Source organism: Saprolegnia parasitica (assembly GCF_000151545.1).
Source record: "Saprolegnia parasitica CBS 223.65 unplaced genomic scaffold supercont2.30, whole genome shotgun sequence".
Taxonomy (NCBI): domain Eukaryota; phylum Oomycota; class Saprolegniomycetes; order Saprolegniales; family Saprolegniaceae; genus Saprolegnia; species Saprolegnia parasitica.
This window is the reverse complement of record NW_012156424.1, coordinates 357,054-373,127: the sequence shown is the minus strand read 5'-3', so window position 1 is coordinate 373,127 and position 16,074 is coordinate 357,054. Positions and strand designations below refer to the sequence as shown.

At 59.0% G+C, this 16,074-nt stretch overlaps 6 protein-coding genes across 6 annotated transcripts in view; 2 read left to right on the top strand and 4 right to left on the bottom strand.

Moving 5' to 3' along the window:
• The window catches only part of SPRG_20415 (hypothetical protein), a gene marked incomplete at both ends in the record, with an annotated part of 777 nt that extends 659 nt beyond the window's left edge, over window positions 1-118 (bottom strand). The window contains one exon of the mRNA XM_012346727.1: window positions 9-118. Within this exon, the coding sequence (XP_012202117.1) occupies window positions 9-118 (110 nt within the window). The remainder of the gene's footprint in view (window positions 1-8) is intronic.
• Window positions 119-2,645: 2,527 nt separating this feature from the next.
• SPRG_07584 (TKL protein kinase) lies at window positions 2,646-3,581 on the top strand (the record flags this gene model as incomplete). Its single annotated transcript, XM_012346718.1, has 2 exons — window positions 2,646-2,902; window positions 2,924-3,581. 2 exons carry the CDS (start codon window positions 2,646-2,648, stop codon window positions 3,579-3,581), a joined length of 915 nt encoding a protein of 304 aa, XP_012202108.1.
• A 154-nt stretch (window positions 3,582-3,735) lies between these two features.
• Window positions 3,736-4,677, bottom strand: SPRG_07583 (hypothetical protein; the record flags this gene model as incomplete). The annotated part of the gene is made up of 5 exons (XM_012346717.1): window positions 3,736-3,807; window positions 3,849-4,090; window positions 4,197-4,330; window positions 4,381-4,540; window positions 4,587-4,677. The coding sequence occupies 5 exons, from the start codon at window positions 4,675-4,677 to the stop codon at window positions 3,736-3,738; spliced, it is 699 nt and encodes a 232-aa protein (XP_012202107.1).
• A 143-nt stretch (window positions 4,678-4,820) lies between these two features.
• On the bottom strand, window positions 4,821-8,557 carry SPRG_07582 (hypothetical protein; the record flags this gene model as incomplete). Its single annotated transcript, XM_012346716.1, has 13 exons — window positions 4,821-5,091; window positions 5,141-5,252; window positions 5,297-5,400; window positions 5,453-5,608; window positions 5,658-6,369; window positions 6,420-6,730; window positions 6,777-7,085; window positions 7,280-7,518; window positions 7,567-7,701; window positions 7,744-8,073; window positions 8,128-8,225; window positions 8,272-8,498; window positions 8,545-8,557. 13 exons carry the CDS (start codon window positions 8,555-8,557, stop codon window positions 4,835-4,837), a joined length of 3,003 nt encoding a protein of 1,000 aa, XP_012202106.1. The 3' UTR covers window positions 4,821-4,834.
• A 219-nt stretch (window positions 8,558-8,776) lies between these two features.
• SPRG_07581 (hypothetical protein) lies at window positions 8,777-9,191 on the top strand. Its single transcript, XM_012346715.1, has 3 exons — window positions 8,777-8,850; window positions 8,896-8,933; window positions 8,982-9,191. Exons 1-3 carry the CDS (start codon window positions 8,807-8,809, stop codon window positions 9,098-9,100), a joined length of 201 nt encoding a protein of 66 aa, XP_012202105.1. The 5' UTR covers window positions 8,777-8,806; the 3' UTR covers window positions 9,101-9,191.
• A 680-nt stretch (window positions 9,192-9,871) lies between these two features.
• SPRG_07580 (hypothetical protein) lies at window positions 9,872-15,795 on the bottom strand (the record flags this gene model as incomplete). The annotated part of the gene is made up of 2 exons (XM_012346714.1): window positions 9,872-10,096; window positions 10,159-15,795. The coding sequence occupies 2 exons, from the start codon at window positions 15,793-15,795 to the stop codon at window positions 9,872-9,874; spliced, it is 5,862 nt and encodes a 1,953-aa protein (XP_012202104.1).
• Window positions 15,796-16,074: the final 279 nt, after the last annotated feature.

The following is a 16,074-nucleotide window of genomic DNA, read 5'->3' as shown; positions in this document are numbered from 1 at the left end:
GCACGTACGGGTCTTCGCCGAGGCAACCTTCGCAGAGCTGCGGGAACTCATCGGCGCCGCCCGACTCCCACGCATGCTTGGTCCCGTCGGTCTTGATGCTGAGACCGCGCTCGCCCATCTCTCGCTTCTGACCAAACACGCTCTGGGCCGCAAAACCTTCCGTGCGGCTTCTGATTGGCTGTAATGTTTAGAAAAAACAGCACTTGATTGGCCAGAATCTTCCATTTAAACTAGTAAAAAAGAGTTGCATTTGCACCAATCCAAAGTGCTTGTCAGGATCGAGAGAGATTGAATAACGTTAGCATACCGGTACGTATTGTGACCTCCCGAGGCAGTACAGATTAGCTGCAGCTGCCGATGACACAAGAGAGACGAAGAAGGCACATAGCCAACGATAGTACCGGTAAATGTGAGAGGTGTGTTCGTCGTTTGGATGATCGCAATGCAAAACGGAGCTCATTTTTAGTGTATTTCTTCCTATTAATTATGTTCAGGCCACCCTTGTTTCAAGCTGAACAATATCCGCCGCCACAACTAAAAGCGCTGGGATACATGACCAGCGTTGTAAGTACAAACCCAAACCCATCCACTCATGGACACACCAGTACCTCGAGCGCAGCGCACTGTATGCCGTGGAAATCGGTTTTCGATATGAGACGAAATGTCGCACGCAAGACCAATAACGCAAGACGGCAATCGTGTGGAACAGTTTCATAAACGTACTAGTAACTAGGAGCCTTCCGATCGGACGGCCGTGCAGAAGCTGTGTGGATCCATCACAGCAATGATGGGTCCACACAAGCCAGGTTCTGTTGGAATTGTACCAACAGTCCGAGTCTCAGTTTGAAGCAGCCGGTTTCCTCTTCGCACCGCAATTTGCGACGCGCAGGCTGAATACCGGTACAGTATACTATACTGTACCGGTATTCCTCGGATTGTAATCGTACAATAATGTATACAGTGTACATATTATATACATTATTGTACGATTACAATCCGATGTATGACTTGTTTCGTGACGTCGCGATCGTAAACGCGAGCGGCTGGTGCATGGAGTAATCACATCGGACGATTAAATGTGCCGGTAGCTCGTTGGGCACTTGCAATTTGGCCATGCAGTGGTTTCGGGCGCTTTTCCTCCCTGCCGCCGTGCTTGGTGCAGTCTGCCCGTATCATAACTACACGGTCGGCAACATTCTCGTTGCGGATGGATTGTGTTCGCCGTCCGCACCCATCTGCAGCGTTAACACGTCCTGCGTTCGATCGTCCAAGCAAGTGCCGCAAGACGCAACCAACCTCACGGGCTTCATTGGTCTCGGTAATTTGACCATGTTTCCATATCAGGAGCTGTGCGCGCTTTGAACTCCAGGACGTCGCTCATGCTCGTATACACAGGGCACTCTACAATGCGTCGACGATGTGGGTCGAAGATTTAGTGCTGCCAACTTCGCTTCTCAAGCTGTACGTTTCTCCGTGCCTATGCTTCGAATCATGCTAATGTACGCACACACGTTTAGGGGTTTTTCCAACATTTCGGACATTTATCTGGACGAATTTGCACCGGCGACAATTGCCCACCTTATCGCCATGTAAGTGGCTTATTCCCGATGATTGCCGAGGACGATATTAATGATAACTAGGGCCTTCATAACGTGCAACTTGGGTGTGATTCCGCTCACCTTTCAATGGCCACCGGGTCTACAAGAGCTGTACGTAGAAGAATTATGTACGTGTATGCGGCTTACGGAAGAAACAGGATTCTCGTCGACAATGCGTTCCAAACGATCCCGAAAGCACTGCCCATGACGCTGCACACGCTGTAAGTGCCATACCCTGGTTGATACTGTCGTGGCAGCTCATTTTCACATACACTAGAGCCTTCCAATCCAACGCGCTCACGGACCTCTTCTACCTCCCCACGAACCTTACTTTCTTGTACACGTGGCTTCGAGGTGGCCATTAGACTGATTCAAAACCTACTTAGGAATTTGGACTCGAACCTTCTCGATGAAGTCGTCGACCGCAACTGGAACCAGCTAACTCTCTTGTACGTTTACGACAACTTGCACCAATCTAGCCAGCTCACAATGATCGGTATTGTAGGCGCCTCGATAACAACCCCATAGCGACAATTGCGGGTGTCCACCTCTCAAAGAGCCTCCAGTTTTTGACTCTCTTGACTGAAATGACGACGAATTCTAACTCCGTTCTAGCGGCTGCAAAAATTGTCCACTGACGAATTTCACGATGACCCCCGAGACCTTTGCTGCCCTCGACGAGCTCCAGCCGTGGAATGGCAGCTACGTCGACCCTAAGGGTTTCCATATCACACGCGACGTCTCCGTGGACACTGGCGCATGTGGTGCCATCGACGGATCCGTTCAGACGCTTTGGGCAGGCAAGACCAACGTTACCGTGCGCGTGTGCGTCGCGAGCCCGCAGTTATCCAAGCGTACCGGTACGACTCTACACGCCGTCAACGACGGCAAATCAAGTTCTTTATAGAGACTTCGACCGTCGTTGCTGCCATTACTGTTGGCACTGCTTTCCTACTGCTCATTCTTGGCTGCATTCTTCATCGCTACCGCAAGCGCCGAACTGCCAACACCCTATCCAGCTACTACAGCAGCTCCACGGGTCGCACGATGCCGACTGCCGACAGCTCGGACGGCCTCCTTGACGTCTCCCGCCTGCGCCAGCACCGCCTCGAGCTCTCCGAGCTCCGCGTCACAAGCGACAAGCCCCTCGCGTCTGGCGCCTACGGTGAAGTCTGGCTCGGCACGTACGCCTCCGAGCCCGTCGCGATCAAGCGATTGTTGTACCGCCACCCGGACGCGGTCCAGCAGTTCATTGACGAAATCATCCTCATGGCCGAGTACGTCCCATTGCGTGTGTTGTATACGTACTCACATCTTGTGAGTAGGATGGACTGTCCGTTCATTGTCTCGCTCGTGGGTGCGAGCTGGCGCCGACCCGTCGAGATGGAGTGCGTCGTCGAGTACATGGACCTCGGCGACCTCCGCAGCTACCTCGGTCGTCACTCGCCAGACGAGTTTTCGTGGGACCAGAAGCACACCTGCATTCTCAGCATCGCCAAGGGTCTCACGTACCTCCACACGAGCGACGCGCCGATCGTCCATCGCGACTTGAAGAGCCGCAACGTGCTCTTGGACTCGACCAAGGGAACAAAACTCACAGACTTTGGCATCTCGCGCAGCGTCCACGTCCACGACGACGATAGGCAGCTCACGAACGGCGTCGGGACGTACCAGTGGATGGCGCCCGAGGTCATTTGCGGCACGGACTACTCGGTGGCGGCCGACATTTACTCGTTTGGGGTCCTCCTCTCGGAGTTCTCGACGCACAAGGTGCCGTACGCAGACGTGCTGCACCCGACGCACGGCCGACCCGTGACGCAGCAGTACGTGATGACGCAGGTGACGCAGGGATTGCTGCAGCCGACGTTTGCGGCCGTGGGCGTGCCGTCGTGGGTGCGCGAGATCGCGCTGCAGTGTCTGCAGACCGACCCAACACTGCGACCAACCGCAGCGCAGCTGAGCATTGTCCTGCGGCATGTGTGACGATCTAGAACTTGACAGAAACCACTCTATTTATTTTGGAATGGATTTTGAGTTTGACTTCTTGATGCTCTTTTGTGGACTTGCTAATTCTTGAGTGCAGTACACTTAGATGTTTTTCCGACGCTGTTCCTACTACAGAGGGCTGCGCAGGCGCTTAGACGCTTGCGGTCGTCCGCAGAATAGTGCAGTGATGCTGCGGCATCATGCACAAGAGCGCGATCGGGCACTTTGCGGATGCGCGTCACCGTCCAGCACGTCAGGGCGCACCATCCACTTCAGGCGCGTCGGACGCGCGTCGACAATGTGGCGTAAGAACTGACAGCGCTTCGTCGAGCGTGTCAATGGGAAAAACGTCCAGTTTGCCTTCTCAAGCCCGTGGCATATGACGTGGTAGCTGCAGGCGAGATCATAGTCGTCTTGGGGGATCCAATTGGCGTCAACCATGCCGTGGAAATCGAGGGTGTACTCGGTCGCGTCGGCGGTGGGACAGCCCCAAGCGTCGACGTGCACTGCTGCGCAAGCTGTCCAAGGAGGCGTCGCTCGTGAGCGCTATGAGCTTTGTAAGAAACGGAAAGAGCATCTCGCTAGCCGGGTCGAGAGAGCGAGAAGGGCGACGCATGTCGCTGAGGGCTGGCAGCGCGGTCGCCCACGCTGTTGGAAACGCTGGGAGCCTCTCGGGTGCGACAAGCATGAGGATGTTGAGCGCGTCCAAGCTGGGTTGGACCAGCGTCCCGCGGGGTCGATCCATGCTGAAATGGCCCCAGAGGTCGGCAGCGTCCGAGCCATGGCCACGACCCACGACGCCAGAAGCCCCGGCAAGTCGGACGCCGGGTGCGCTTTCAGGAAACGCAAGGTGCTCGTAATCACTGCAGCACCCCACGGAGCCCAGCACGTGTCGAGCCGGCGATCGTTCCAGTCGCCGCCGACGTCAATGACCGTAAGAAGGTGTCCCAGCACAACTGCGGAGCGTTGGAACGCTCATGCAGCTTCCCACCAAGTCAGTACACGCTGACGTGTAGACTTGAAAGAACCTCGAGAATGTTGCGATCGTCGGCACGTAAAAGAAAGAGTGCTCCACGTCCCATCTGAACGCCATGCGTCGACGGCAGCAGCCCGATGGATGCTCGGTCTCTCTTCCTCCATCGGACTATAGCACACTCGTTGCATTCAGCCACCGTTCGAGCCAGCGATGCAGGATGTACATCTGCCTAGTACTTGGCATTGCACCGCCTTGAATGTACAGGATAGATTTATCAGTAGCCAGCGAGTGCGATGGCGAGCGCACTGCGGTTGCTATCGTCGACGAGGACGTTTTGGATGTTGCACGCGAGCCCTTCGAAGCCGTCAAAGCACCGACATTGGCCGGATTGGTAGAAGCACACGCCGCGGCCCGAGCACTCGTTGTAGCAGAGGTTGCCAACGGCCCCGACCGCCCCGCCAGGCGCCGCAACACCGCCGCAGTTGGTTTCGTCCGCTGCCGTCATGGGATCGTCGCCACTCGGGCAGTGACCTAGTCAGTACCCATTTTCAAAACATCGATGGCTCGCACGTTGCAGTACGCATTGAACAGTCGGCCCCAAACCACTCAGGCACGCGTGTTTGGCCGGCCCCCAGTCCGACAGGCCACGATGAGTCACAGACGCAGCCGTAAATGCGCGTCGCATCCCATAGCTACGTTACGCGCTTGACTCGATACAACTCGTGGCATTTCGTACCGAGTACGTGGTGGCACTCGTGACTGGCACAGCAGTCGTCAGCGTCGCCATCTCTTGCAGACTCAAGCAGGCGCCATGCCCCGAGCAGTCGTTGGGACACGACACTAGACCCCCCACGTCTTTTGTCACACATTGTGTGTGTATTTCTGTACGTACTGCGATCACAGGCGCTGCCCGTGTAGCCAGGAAAGCAGTTGCATACACCGCTGGTGCGGTTGCACGCGCCTTGGTTGCTGCACTCCATGAGCGTTGTATGGGCGACGGTTGGCGCCGTGGGGACGTCGTTCCAAGCGAGCCCCGACGGACATGTTCCTACATCGAAAGACCCGGTCAACACCACAAAAACGTGTACTGGAGGTACGTCGCGAGCAGTCGGGGGCGCTGCCGATCGAGATGTCGGTCGGGGCGCCCCACCCCGCGTTGCAAATGCACTTGGAGCTCATGAGCGTGCAGTCGCCATGCCCGCTGCATTCGTTTAGGAAGTAGCAGCCGACACCGCCAATGTTGGCCGCGTCTTCAATGACGTTGCCGTCGCTGTCTTGGGTCACGATCGTGTACGTGCCGATTGTGTTGAGCGGCGGCGTCGTGACGCCCGAGAGCGTGACTTGGATGCCCAGCATCGGGGCGACGGCGGTCGCACTCGTGATACTCAGCGTCAAGCCCGCAATGGTTGCTGTGCTCGCGGCGCTGAGGCCGACCCACCCCGAGAGCGTCCAGCCGGGGTCCGCAATCGCGTACCCGGCCGGGAAGGTCACAAGGACCTTGCCACCACTTGGGATCCGTAGCAGCGTATTAAAGAGGATCGTGGCCGACGTCGACGTCGATGGCGTCGTCGCGAGCGTCCGGACACGGCCAAAGTACAAGTGCGACTTGATGATCGCACTCCCGGGCACCGATATGGACTCGTAGACGTTCTGCGCTGCGTCGAGCGTCGAGACCGTGTACGGCTCCCACGTTACCAAGCACCCTTCGATGTAGTACGCGTCGCAGGACGAGCCCGGGGTGGTGATGCCGTTGAGCGTAAAGCCGTACGTGCCTGGCGCCAACGCAAACGCGCCAATCGTGATCGTGGCCTAGTGAACGGTAACATTAGGATCGAACGACATGGCGAGGACCATCGCACCGACGACGCCGTCGACGAGAGCAGCGTCGTCGTGGCCGCAAACCCCGTTTGAAACGTCAGCTGCGTGGGGGCAACCGTAAAGCGCGAAGGAAACGCTACGCGGAAGCTGGCGCCGATCGGAAGCGTCAGAAAAGTTGTGATCGAAAGCGTGCAACGAGACGTGACACTCGCGGTCGTGTTGGCCAGCGTCAACGTCGCAACGAGTGGGGCGCCTTCCGTGATGACGGCGCCACCGCCGCCGCTGCCAGACTCGAGCACTGCCGACGCCGCGTCCAAACTAGTGATGGTAAAGGCGGCGAGCGTCGAGGCGCCTACGCGGTACGATGCGGTTGTAGAGTCGTCGCATGTGTGGGGTACCAGGGTTGGTGATGCCGTCGACGGTGAACGAGACGGCGCCAGCAGCGACTACCGACGTCGCGACAGTCACGACGAGCGTCGTGCCGGCTGTGGAGACGGCGCCGTCGATGTTAGTGGCGCCAGAGAGCGCGGTCGGTGCCAGGACAAAGCCGGCGGGAAAGGCCACTTGGAGCTTGCCGCCGATCGGGATCGCCATCGACGTCGTGAGCGCCACGTCGGCCAGCGTGATGGCGCCGGCGCTGGTGCTATGCGGGCTCACGCTAATGCCCGATATCGCGCCCGCGCAGACGTGGACGAGCGCGGCCAGCGCTAGAAGGGCGTACATGCTGTGCCGTTTCAAGATCGCAAAACTTCAAATGATGATGCAAACAAAATCTTACACGTGTGTATTGAGCTATAAACATTCGACTTAAGGGCGCGGCTGGGTCTTGGGAAGCGCGTCGTTAAGCGACTGGGTGCCCCAGCGTTGCCAGCAGGCCGAGCGGCAGGCTGACCCCACGCACCCGTGGCCGCCGGCTGCGGCGCCGCCGGGACATCGTTCGTCGCTTGGTTGCCCGCAGGACGCGCACCCCACGCAGGGGCACCAGCGGGAGCCGACGGCTTCCACGTGCCATTTTGCGGTGCAGGCGTCAACGGGACCTTGGCGCGCGTCGCCTTGCCGCGGATGATGGCCTGAATCTTGGACGCGGCTTGTTCCTCCGTCAACGGGCAGGCTTCCGGGAACGACGAGCCAATCTTGGCGCTACGTAGTCGATGAACTCTCTGCTGCTTTAACCCTCCGAGGACTTACTGCTCGCCACGGCCGATGGAGAAGCATTTGATGATGACCTTGTACGGGCCAAGGTCGACTTCGTTGAGCTCCGTGCCGTTGAGGAAGCACATGGTGTAGAGCGCCATCTCGAACTCGGGGCTCACGCCGATCAAACTACACCACAATCATGAGCTACGTCGGAGCGGTCTCGGATACCTCGTCGAGACGGGCTTGACCTCCTTCTCCCAGGCAAACTGGAGCGTGATGAGCTGCTCGTACTCGTGCGGCTCCATGACCGAACGACCACGCTGCTTGGGCTTGATGTACCCGAGGTAGTCGAGGCGGCCAGCCTTCTCTTCGAGGTACATTTGGACCCAGTTGTGGAAACCCGTGACTTGATGGTCCTTGACCTCGCCGATGAAGACGTGCTCAAAGCCCGACGAGTCGTTGGAGACTTCACGGCGGTAGAGGCCGAACCAAATCTCATGGAGCTTGCGCTTGAACGCGTCCATGTTGCCGGTAAACTTGCGGTTGCCCTGGAGCCACCTGCATCGTCACGTGTAAGATCTGAGGATACGCGCGCACGATATATTGTCGTACGCAAGGGCGTATTTCATGACGCGCGTCTCGCAGATCGCGTTGATGAAGAGCTCGTTCTCGCGCAGCTCTTGGCGGGTCACAGTCTCGGCGACGCCCGTCTACGCGCCGTCCATAAGTCTTCGAACGTGTGGTGCATGCTTGTACCTCACGCTCGTAGTTGTCGAGGAGGTCCATGAAGAGCTTGAATGTCTTCTTCTGGAGCGCCTTGGGGTCCACGAACTTGAAGAGGTTGTCGGGCGCCATGTCGCCTGGCTGGTACGACGACTTGCCCTGCTGGAGGTTGATCTCGTAGTCCTCGTTGGGCACGAGACGGTTGTCGTCGAGGTTCCAGAGCTTGGTGCAGGCCTCGGAGAGGCTCTTGAGTTCCGAAGCTACGCAGAGAGCCGCCGTGAGCTACTGCGAACCAGCTGCGCGTACGGGTCGGGTTCATCGTGTTGCGGACGTCGAGGACAAAGCAAGTATGAGCCTCGCAACCACGTGCACTCTGCCGCTGCCAGGATCAGCCAATGGCATCGCGTCGAAGGCCAGGCGCCACATTGCAGTACATTCGACCCGCAATGTATGTTCCAATAGTTTAATGCCGTTTTTTAATCAATGTACAGAAAATGGACGTACATTATTCGTATGGCCGTACATGCCATCTTAATGCTGCGTGGGAGATTCAGTGATACGAGACGTGATGTGCAGCCGAACGACGTGTGGCGTGTGCCAGAAGCCGACCTGGTACGCTCCATCGCGCCTGCCACTTATGCTGATGAAATTAATTAGGTCGGGCTGCGGCATGCATATCGAGAGCGCCCTTCGCGGTAGCCTAGGCACGACCGTTGAGGTTGTTGTTCCATGAAGTTTTCTAGGTGTCGACGAAGCCGACCGCTGCGCCGAGTACAAGACGGGCAAGCACAAGTCGAGCATGTTCCCAACCATGTGCATCATCTCGGTGGTTGCGACCTTGCTGTACGTGTCCATGAGCTAGTTCGTCCGCCACACTAACGCAACCGGCGGCTTTTCCGCGCCGAGACAACCCCGCGCCATCGTACCCGAGTGCTTTTATCAACACGATGGCTCCTTTCGTTTTACGCACGAGTGTTGTAGTTGTAGCTACCCGCACACTTCAATGATCGCGTCGGGAGCTGATTCCTCGGCCGAGGCTGGCAAGGGGCAGCGCTTGGGGCTCGCACGCACGCGGAAAGGCACGCCACCTGCTGTCGCAAACACGTGCTATTGCTATCACCTTTTCCCCGCAGCTCGTTCCGCATGCCAGGTCCCGACCTCACATTCCGTGCACTTGGCCGCGCCAAGCCCGGCCGAAGGCGACGATGCTCTGATTCTCCTCAGCCGTCTCGAGTCCGCCACGCATGGACGTGGTGTTACACACGAAGCGAGCAGTTTTGGAGGACGCGCTTAACTTGACAGCGGGTCTTTCGCATCGTTCCGGATAACCGGACGTAGAAGCAAAATGATGTGATTGGATAAAATGACTATTCATGAGCCAATCAGTGCGGCTCGGTTTCACGCGGTGGGTTAATGCGTTTTATCCTCACAGTCGGTTAAAGCCTGCGGGGAAGGTTTAAGTCGACACCCCACCACACCAACGTCTCCACGGTGTGTATAGAGCGGGCATTATATAACTTGAGTGCACCATCGATACTTGCAGCGCAAGTGACACCGGTGCCACCAGTGTGTGGTTCAAGCTCAGAGATTGCTACTTCATGCAATGTGCATTTGGAATATTTTTGCTCGTCGTCTACACCGGTTCCGTCGTCGCCGTCTTGGCCATCATCTGCCCTGCGTTATTGTGGACGGCGACAGAGATCTTCTTGAATGCCGCGAGCAAGTCAGAGTCCGACTGCGCCTTCGTGAACGTGCCGCCAAGGTGCGATGCGAGAGTCTTCAAGGGCCCAGCCTTGCTGTCCCCAAAGCCGACGCACGAGCTCTGGAGCCTATAGATGTTGTACGTCTTGGCGATGTGCTGCGCCATTGCAGTGCCAGTCGCGTTATGGCTTGGCTCGCCGTCCGAAAAGAGAGCATGACGGGCGTGTACGTCGCGTGGTCGTTGCGCGAGAGCACGTCGTTGGCGCTGCGCAGGCCCGCGTCGTAGTCGGTTGAGATGCCACACGCGAATGGCAACAACGTGTCGGTCATTTCGACGAGCGACTTGCGCTCGTGCACGATGCGGGCAGTACGATCGAACGTGACGACCGAGACAATGTCGGCGCAGCTTTGGCTTTGCTGCGCGAGGTACGCGTGGAAGGCCGCCGTGAGCGCCGTCCACGGCTCTCCACTCATGGACCTGGACGCATCAAGCACGAAGACGTGGTGGTGCAGACCCTTTGCGGCAACGTGCTGGCAGTTGAAGACGTGACCTTGGACAAGCGATTGAGTCGACGCCAAGGTCGTCACGTCGACCACTGGCTCGTGCCGCGCACCCAAGACACAGTGCGACTTGCCACCGTAGTTTGCCTTGTGTTTGGGCGCCTCGCACTCGTACGAGCACAAGCCAAAGTGATCGCGCTCGAGCGCGCTCGAGACTGGGTCTTCCCACCCCAGCGTCGTCCAGTACGTGTCATGGAGCACTTCGTCCATGGGCTGCGTCGGGTTGGAGGCAAGCGTCATCTTGCTGTGCCGGTGGCCGTCCATGGCCGCATACGTGCACGCGTCAACCGATGTGTGCGAGCATGGGACGTAGTGGACATGGCCGCGACCGAGCTTGGAGCAAAAGAACGGACATGTCTCGGCGACACCTTGCCGCCAGTCTCGAGCTCCGCTTGAGCGACATCCATCCATGGCTAAGGCCATGGTGCCATGCGTCGTTGCGTGCGCACCCTCGTGTCCGTACGCTTTTGTGCAGTAGTAGTTGCAGCGCGGGCAGCGCGCGTCGCACGTGTGCACGTTGGCGTCACAGCGATGGGGCTTGCCATTATGCTCGACACAGTTGACTTGGATCTTGACGTTGCACTTTTTCCGAAACGCGTTGTTAGCTTGGTGATAACTCGTGACGCTGGCGCCGTCAACCTGCGCCGTCATCGTCTCCTGCTGGACCTTGAGCTCGCAAACGCCGCTGGCTGAGCACTCGGCATGGCACGTGTGCTCGATGCCGCAAGAGTGCAGGGCGTTGATAGCGTGGAAGTGGTCGTCCGTGGCGCAAGTGGCAGTGCAGCCGACGTAGCTGCAGCGTTGCTGGCAGCGACGCTCGCCGCACGAGTGCGTCACGTGTGCGACACCAAGTCCGTGGTTGCACGCGTTTCGGCAGTTCTCGGCTTCGCATTTCTCGGGGCAGAGGTGCTCCGAAACACTGCAGACATGCGGCCCACTGTGGTCGACGTTGAGGTGGCAGTTGCCGTCGCAGTTGCGGGCGGCAGCGAGGTGGCACACTTGCGAGCACGTGTGGCTCATCTGACCGCAGTTGCACGCACCCGCGTGGCCCGCGTGGGCGCCGCAGGGCTCGTCGTCCTTACAGTGGGCACAGCGTCCTTCGCAGCGGTGGCTCCCGCCGCAATCGTGGGGCACGGCATGGCCATGTACGAACGACTCGAAACACCCAAGCTTGCACGTGCTGCACGTGTGCTCGCATCGACGGAGAAGCTGCTTGAATGTTTCGACGCAATTGTTCAAGTCGTCTTGCAGCAATTGGCGGCTTGCGCCACCGAGCGACTCGAACCAGGCGCGGACACGGTGCTCACGGCGCCACAAAATGTACTTCCAAAGCACATCAAACGGCACTTCGTGGTCGACGCGACGCGGCGCCGTGATGAGAGGATCATCATCGCGGCGTCTCCGGGCGTACCGTCCCATGTTATGGAGGAGCGTCGCCTTGACCACTGAGAGGTTGGCCAACGAGTCTGTCGGGCCATCCAACGCCAGACCGAAGTCGATCTCGGTATCGCGGGGCACGACCATGTTGGCCAGGCCCATCGCTTGGCGCTGAGCCACCATCGTCTCGTCGTCGGCAGCCCAAATCTCTGGCGATGCCATTGTGCTGGCTGCATCGAGCTTGCCGTTGCATAGCGCGAAGCGAAGCTGCTCGCGCAGCCACACCGTCTTGCCTGCTGCGATGTTGTCGTCCATTGACGTCCAATCGCGCCGAACGAGCTTGGCAAGGACAAGGGCAAGAAACTCGTGAAAGTCGGCGCCGCTTGAAAACGTCATTCTGTCCCGCGCTTCGGCCAAGCATATCGAGGCTTGGGCTAGACCGTAGCAGTAGCTGCCGTCGTAGTTGCCGATACGGTTGGGCGGTGCGGAATCCGTGACCAGAATGTCTTCCCCGTACATGACAGTGACGGCTGGAATGTCGGTCAGGAGACGCGCGAGCTTGGTTGTGAACGCGTCCATGACCGATACGGCGTCGTCGGGGTTCATGTCCTTGGCGTTGATGTAGAGCTGACCGCTGAAAAGTCGGTTATCGCCCTTGAGCATCGAGATGCCCTTCTGAAAATTGGAAAACATTGCGTCAATGTCCTTGCCAAATCGCATGTCGATGCGAAAGATCGTGAGCTGCGAAATAGCCGCGTTGAGGACCGAGAGGAGCGTATCTTCTTGTGTGCTGCGCTCAGACGACCTGAGGCCCTCGAAGTCGAGGACGACCACAAGCGCATCACGGTACGGGCGTAGCGCGAGCCAGACGCCGTCCGTGCAGCGCCCACCCGAGACCGCAAACGAGCTGCCAGTGAGGTGGTTGAGAAAGTACGACTTGCCCGTCGACGGCTTTCCCATGGACGTGATGACGACAATCGGGCCGGACCACGCCTTGAGAATGTAGCTCGACGGCCCGAAAAGGATCTGCGGTACCATCTGATGGACCTCGGCGTACTGACTCAGCGTGACCACGTTGCCATTGCGCAATAGCTCGAGCTCGTTGTCGCGCAAGCGACAGATGGGTACGGCCACAGACCCAACAAGCTCGAGGACCCAGCGCCCAAGCGCCATCGTTGCCCACGCCAATTCTCCGTTCACGACCAAGTTGTTGGCCAGGGAGAGCGACGCGAGGCTCTCGTTGAGCGTGCGAAGTACCCTCATGATCGACTCGACGACTTTCGAGACCGTCTTGCGGCGCTGGGACGACGACGCTTGCACGTGCAGCTGGAGTGCCGTCGGCAACAAGGCACCGCCGCCTCGTCCCCCGACCGCCGCCTCGTCCCCCGTGCGATTGCGGTCGTCGCCGTGTTGTGTCATGGCCGCTTGGACAGGAAACTTCTCAAAGACGTGACAAAGCGGCGCGAGCACGTGGCTTTCGCTGGCTGTCACGGGCGCCGCTGGACAGACTTCGAACCCGAGCTTGCCGATCACGATTTTCATCTTGAGAACCATCATGGCACCTGAGCTCTGGTCAAGAAGCACGATCGTGTCGTCAGATGCGCGGGCTTGGACAGTCGACCACTGGAGCGGCATCGGCAGCGCGACCTCGGTGACCAAAGGCAGCGCCGCGTGGGTCGGAATCTCGAACGCACGGAGGCGAAGACGACGACCACACTCGCCGTCATTCTCGTTGTCCAGCGGCTCGATGCACACCATGAACGCGCCGTTTTGGAGCTTGACGACCTTTGTCTCTGGCGTCGCAAAGGCCGGTACGAGCTTGGATTGCTGATGCGTGCCCAAGTGGTACGCGTGGGCACAGCCGTCGTCCCCGACGACGAAGATACCAGGGTTGTCGCCACCAAGCAAATGAAAGGCAGCGTACGGCGCGCTAGGACTTAAAAGAAGCAAGTCGAACTGATGCGCCCGCTCCACGACCTTGAACGACTCGTTAAAGGCAAAGATGTCGACCTTTGTGGCCGTGTGCTGGAGCGCCAAGAGGCGACGCGCCGCGTCAAAATCGCAGCGCTCGACGAGCGTCGGAAATTCTCTGGCCACGAGTCGCGTCATGGGCCGCGCGCCGTTGGCCTCGTACGACTGCACATGGGTCTTGTCGTGCCGCGTAAAGACGACGATGACAAACGTGCGCGGTCCCGCCACGAAGGCGGCGTCGACCACGTGTGCGTCCCGCGGCAGCTTGAGGCTGCCAAGCGATGCGTCACTGACCGGCGTCAGCGTCAGCTGCGTCGCGCCCCCCGCAACGTAGTACTCTTTTTGGAAGTGGACGTGGCTGTCGCTACTGATGTCGTTGAGATGGACGCAGAGCAGATCCGTTGGCGCGTGCTTTGCGTTCGCCGCCGTGATGGCAGCGACAAATGCTTCGTGAACGATGGCTTCCTTCGCACACCGCAACGTGGTCTTCCAATGGACTTTACCGACCAGCGCGTTGAAGCATTGGTTCGTCGTACTGGCAACGACTGGCTCGCTGTGGAGGAACGCGCGCATCTCTTGACACCACGCGTCGTAGTTGTCGCGAAGGAGGCTCTCGGAGCGCAGCAAGACCAGCTCCATCTCGACCTTGTGCTTCGCGAGGAACGGAAACTCGAGACTGGCCGATGTAGCCATGTCGGTCAACAGCGACGACGACGTTCGCTTGGCGGCTGCGAGGACGTCCGGATCTTCGTCAAGAAGGCGCGCGTACTCGGCGTTGACAAGGTCGGCAACGGGCGGCTGAAACGTGGTCGGAAGGTCGACCACGTCTACGAGCGAGAGCGCCAGTGCCCTTTTCTGCGTCAGCAGCGCCTTGTGCGCGTCCGCTTCGTCCGCCGCCGTCATGGCACCGTGCACGCAGAGGCGTTTGGCGCCAGCTTGGACGACGTGATTCTCGATCGCCGCGAGCTGCGCGGCTGCCTCTGCCTTGGCGTGCACGCGCAGGTCGCCCAGGAGACTTTCCTTCGTCGTGCTCGAAAGCTGCATCGTCGGCAGCAAGTTCATCGCTTCGAGCACCGCGCGCTTGCAATTGCGCGGAAGCTGCACTCGGATCTGGAGACGGTGCGTCGTCGTCGCCTCCAAGAGCCACGTTGCAAAGGCGGCGGGCGACGCGACCGAGATCGATCCGGACGTTTGGCGAATGTCGTGGTCGTGCGAGAGGTGCATCGTCACCCCCGCCACCTCCGTCGCCGCCACGAGCATGTCGCCCGGCGTCACCGTTGTTGGCGCCGAAGCGACGTCGCACGAGATGCGTTCCGCCAGGTCCTTGGACGTCCGGACGTGAAACTTGACCGCATGCTTCTTTCGAGACGACCCGGCGCGCGCCTCGTCGTCGGCGCGCTCGAGCACATCCCATTCCGCATCACCGATGCAGCAGCGCACGATTGGCGTCAATAGCGTCAGAAACCGCAGCGCGTAAGTCGCCCGCTCGCGCAGGCGCTGTGGCGAAAACGACGGGTCGAGGAGCCACGTAAAGAGCACGAGCTTGGGACGGTCGCTCGCTTCGGGAAGTAGCATCGCATACACGCCTTCGTGGTGCGCATGCAAGTACGTTTCGAGGCGCGTCGGCCACCAGCCTTGCGCGCGCAGGTCCGCTTCGACCGCTGCTTGCTTGCCGTAGCATGCAACCACGTCAACGCTTCTGTACTTTTCGCATGTCCGCTTAATCTTGACGCTGTTGAGGCACGCGTTGACGAAGCGGCCGAGCTGGCCCTCCGGCAGCGCCGCCTCGGCGTCCACGACGCCAAGTGCGCGGAGGAGGCGGAAGAGCTCGGATTCTTTGAGCGTGGGCTGGAAGACCTCGGAGCCGTCCTCGAATTGGACCACGGTTTCAAGCAAGTGGTAGCAGTTGAGCTCTTCGTAGCTCGTCGCGACGCTGCTTTCGGTCATGCTCGATTGGAAAATGAGTAGTACAGCTTGCCGCACGGCTCGGTTGATAGTCGTTGCACATCCATGTTGAGTGGCAATTGGCGACCTTGAAGTAGGCGCCGCAACCCCGTGCATTGCGCGCAATCGTATGCATTTACATCGAATATTCTCAAAGCTAGTTGACACCTTGAGGATCTGTATGCCCTTGCCATTACTGTGTGCGAGGCTCACACACAATGGCAAGTTCCTCTTCGATCCGATGAGCCATCCTGCTCAAGGAGGACGCGCTGGACGATAACC

What these genes read in the sequence shown, in the direction of transcription:
- SPRG_07581 (XM_012346715.1), top strand. Translation starts at nt 8,807, where the DNA reads ATGTGCAGCCGAACGACGTGTGGCGTGTGCCAGAAGCCGACCTG. An exon ending in GTGTGCCAGAAGCCGACCTG is followed by an intron (nt 8,851 to 8,895) that starts GTACGCTCCATC and finishes GAAATTAATTAG; the next exon opens with GTCGGGCTGCGGCATGCATA. An exon ending in TATCGAGAGCGCCCTTCGCG is followed by an intron (nt 8,934 to 8,981) that starts GTAGCCTAGGCA and finishes GAAGTTTTCTAG; the next exon opens with GTGTCGACGAAGCCGACCGC.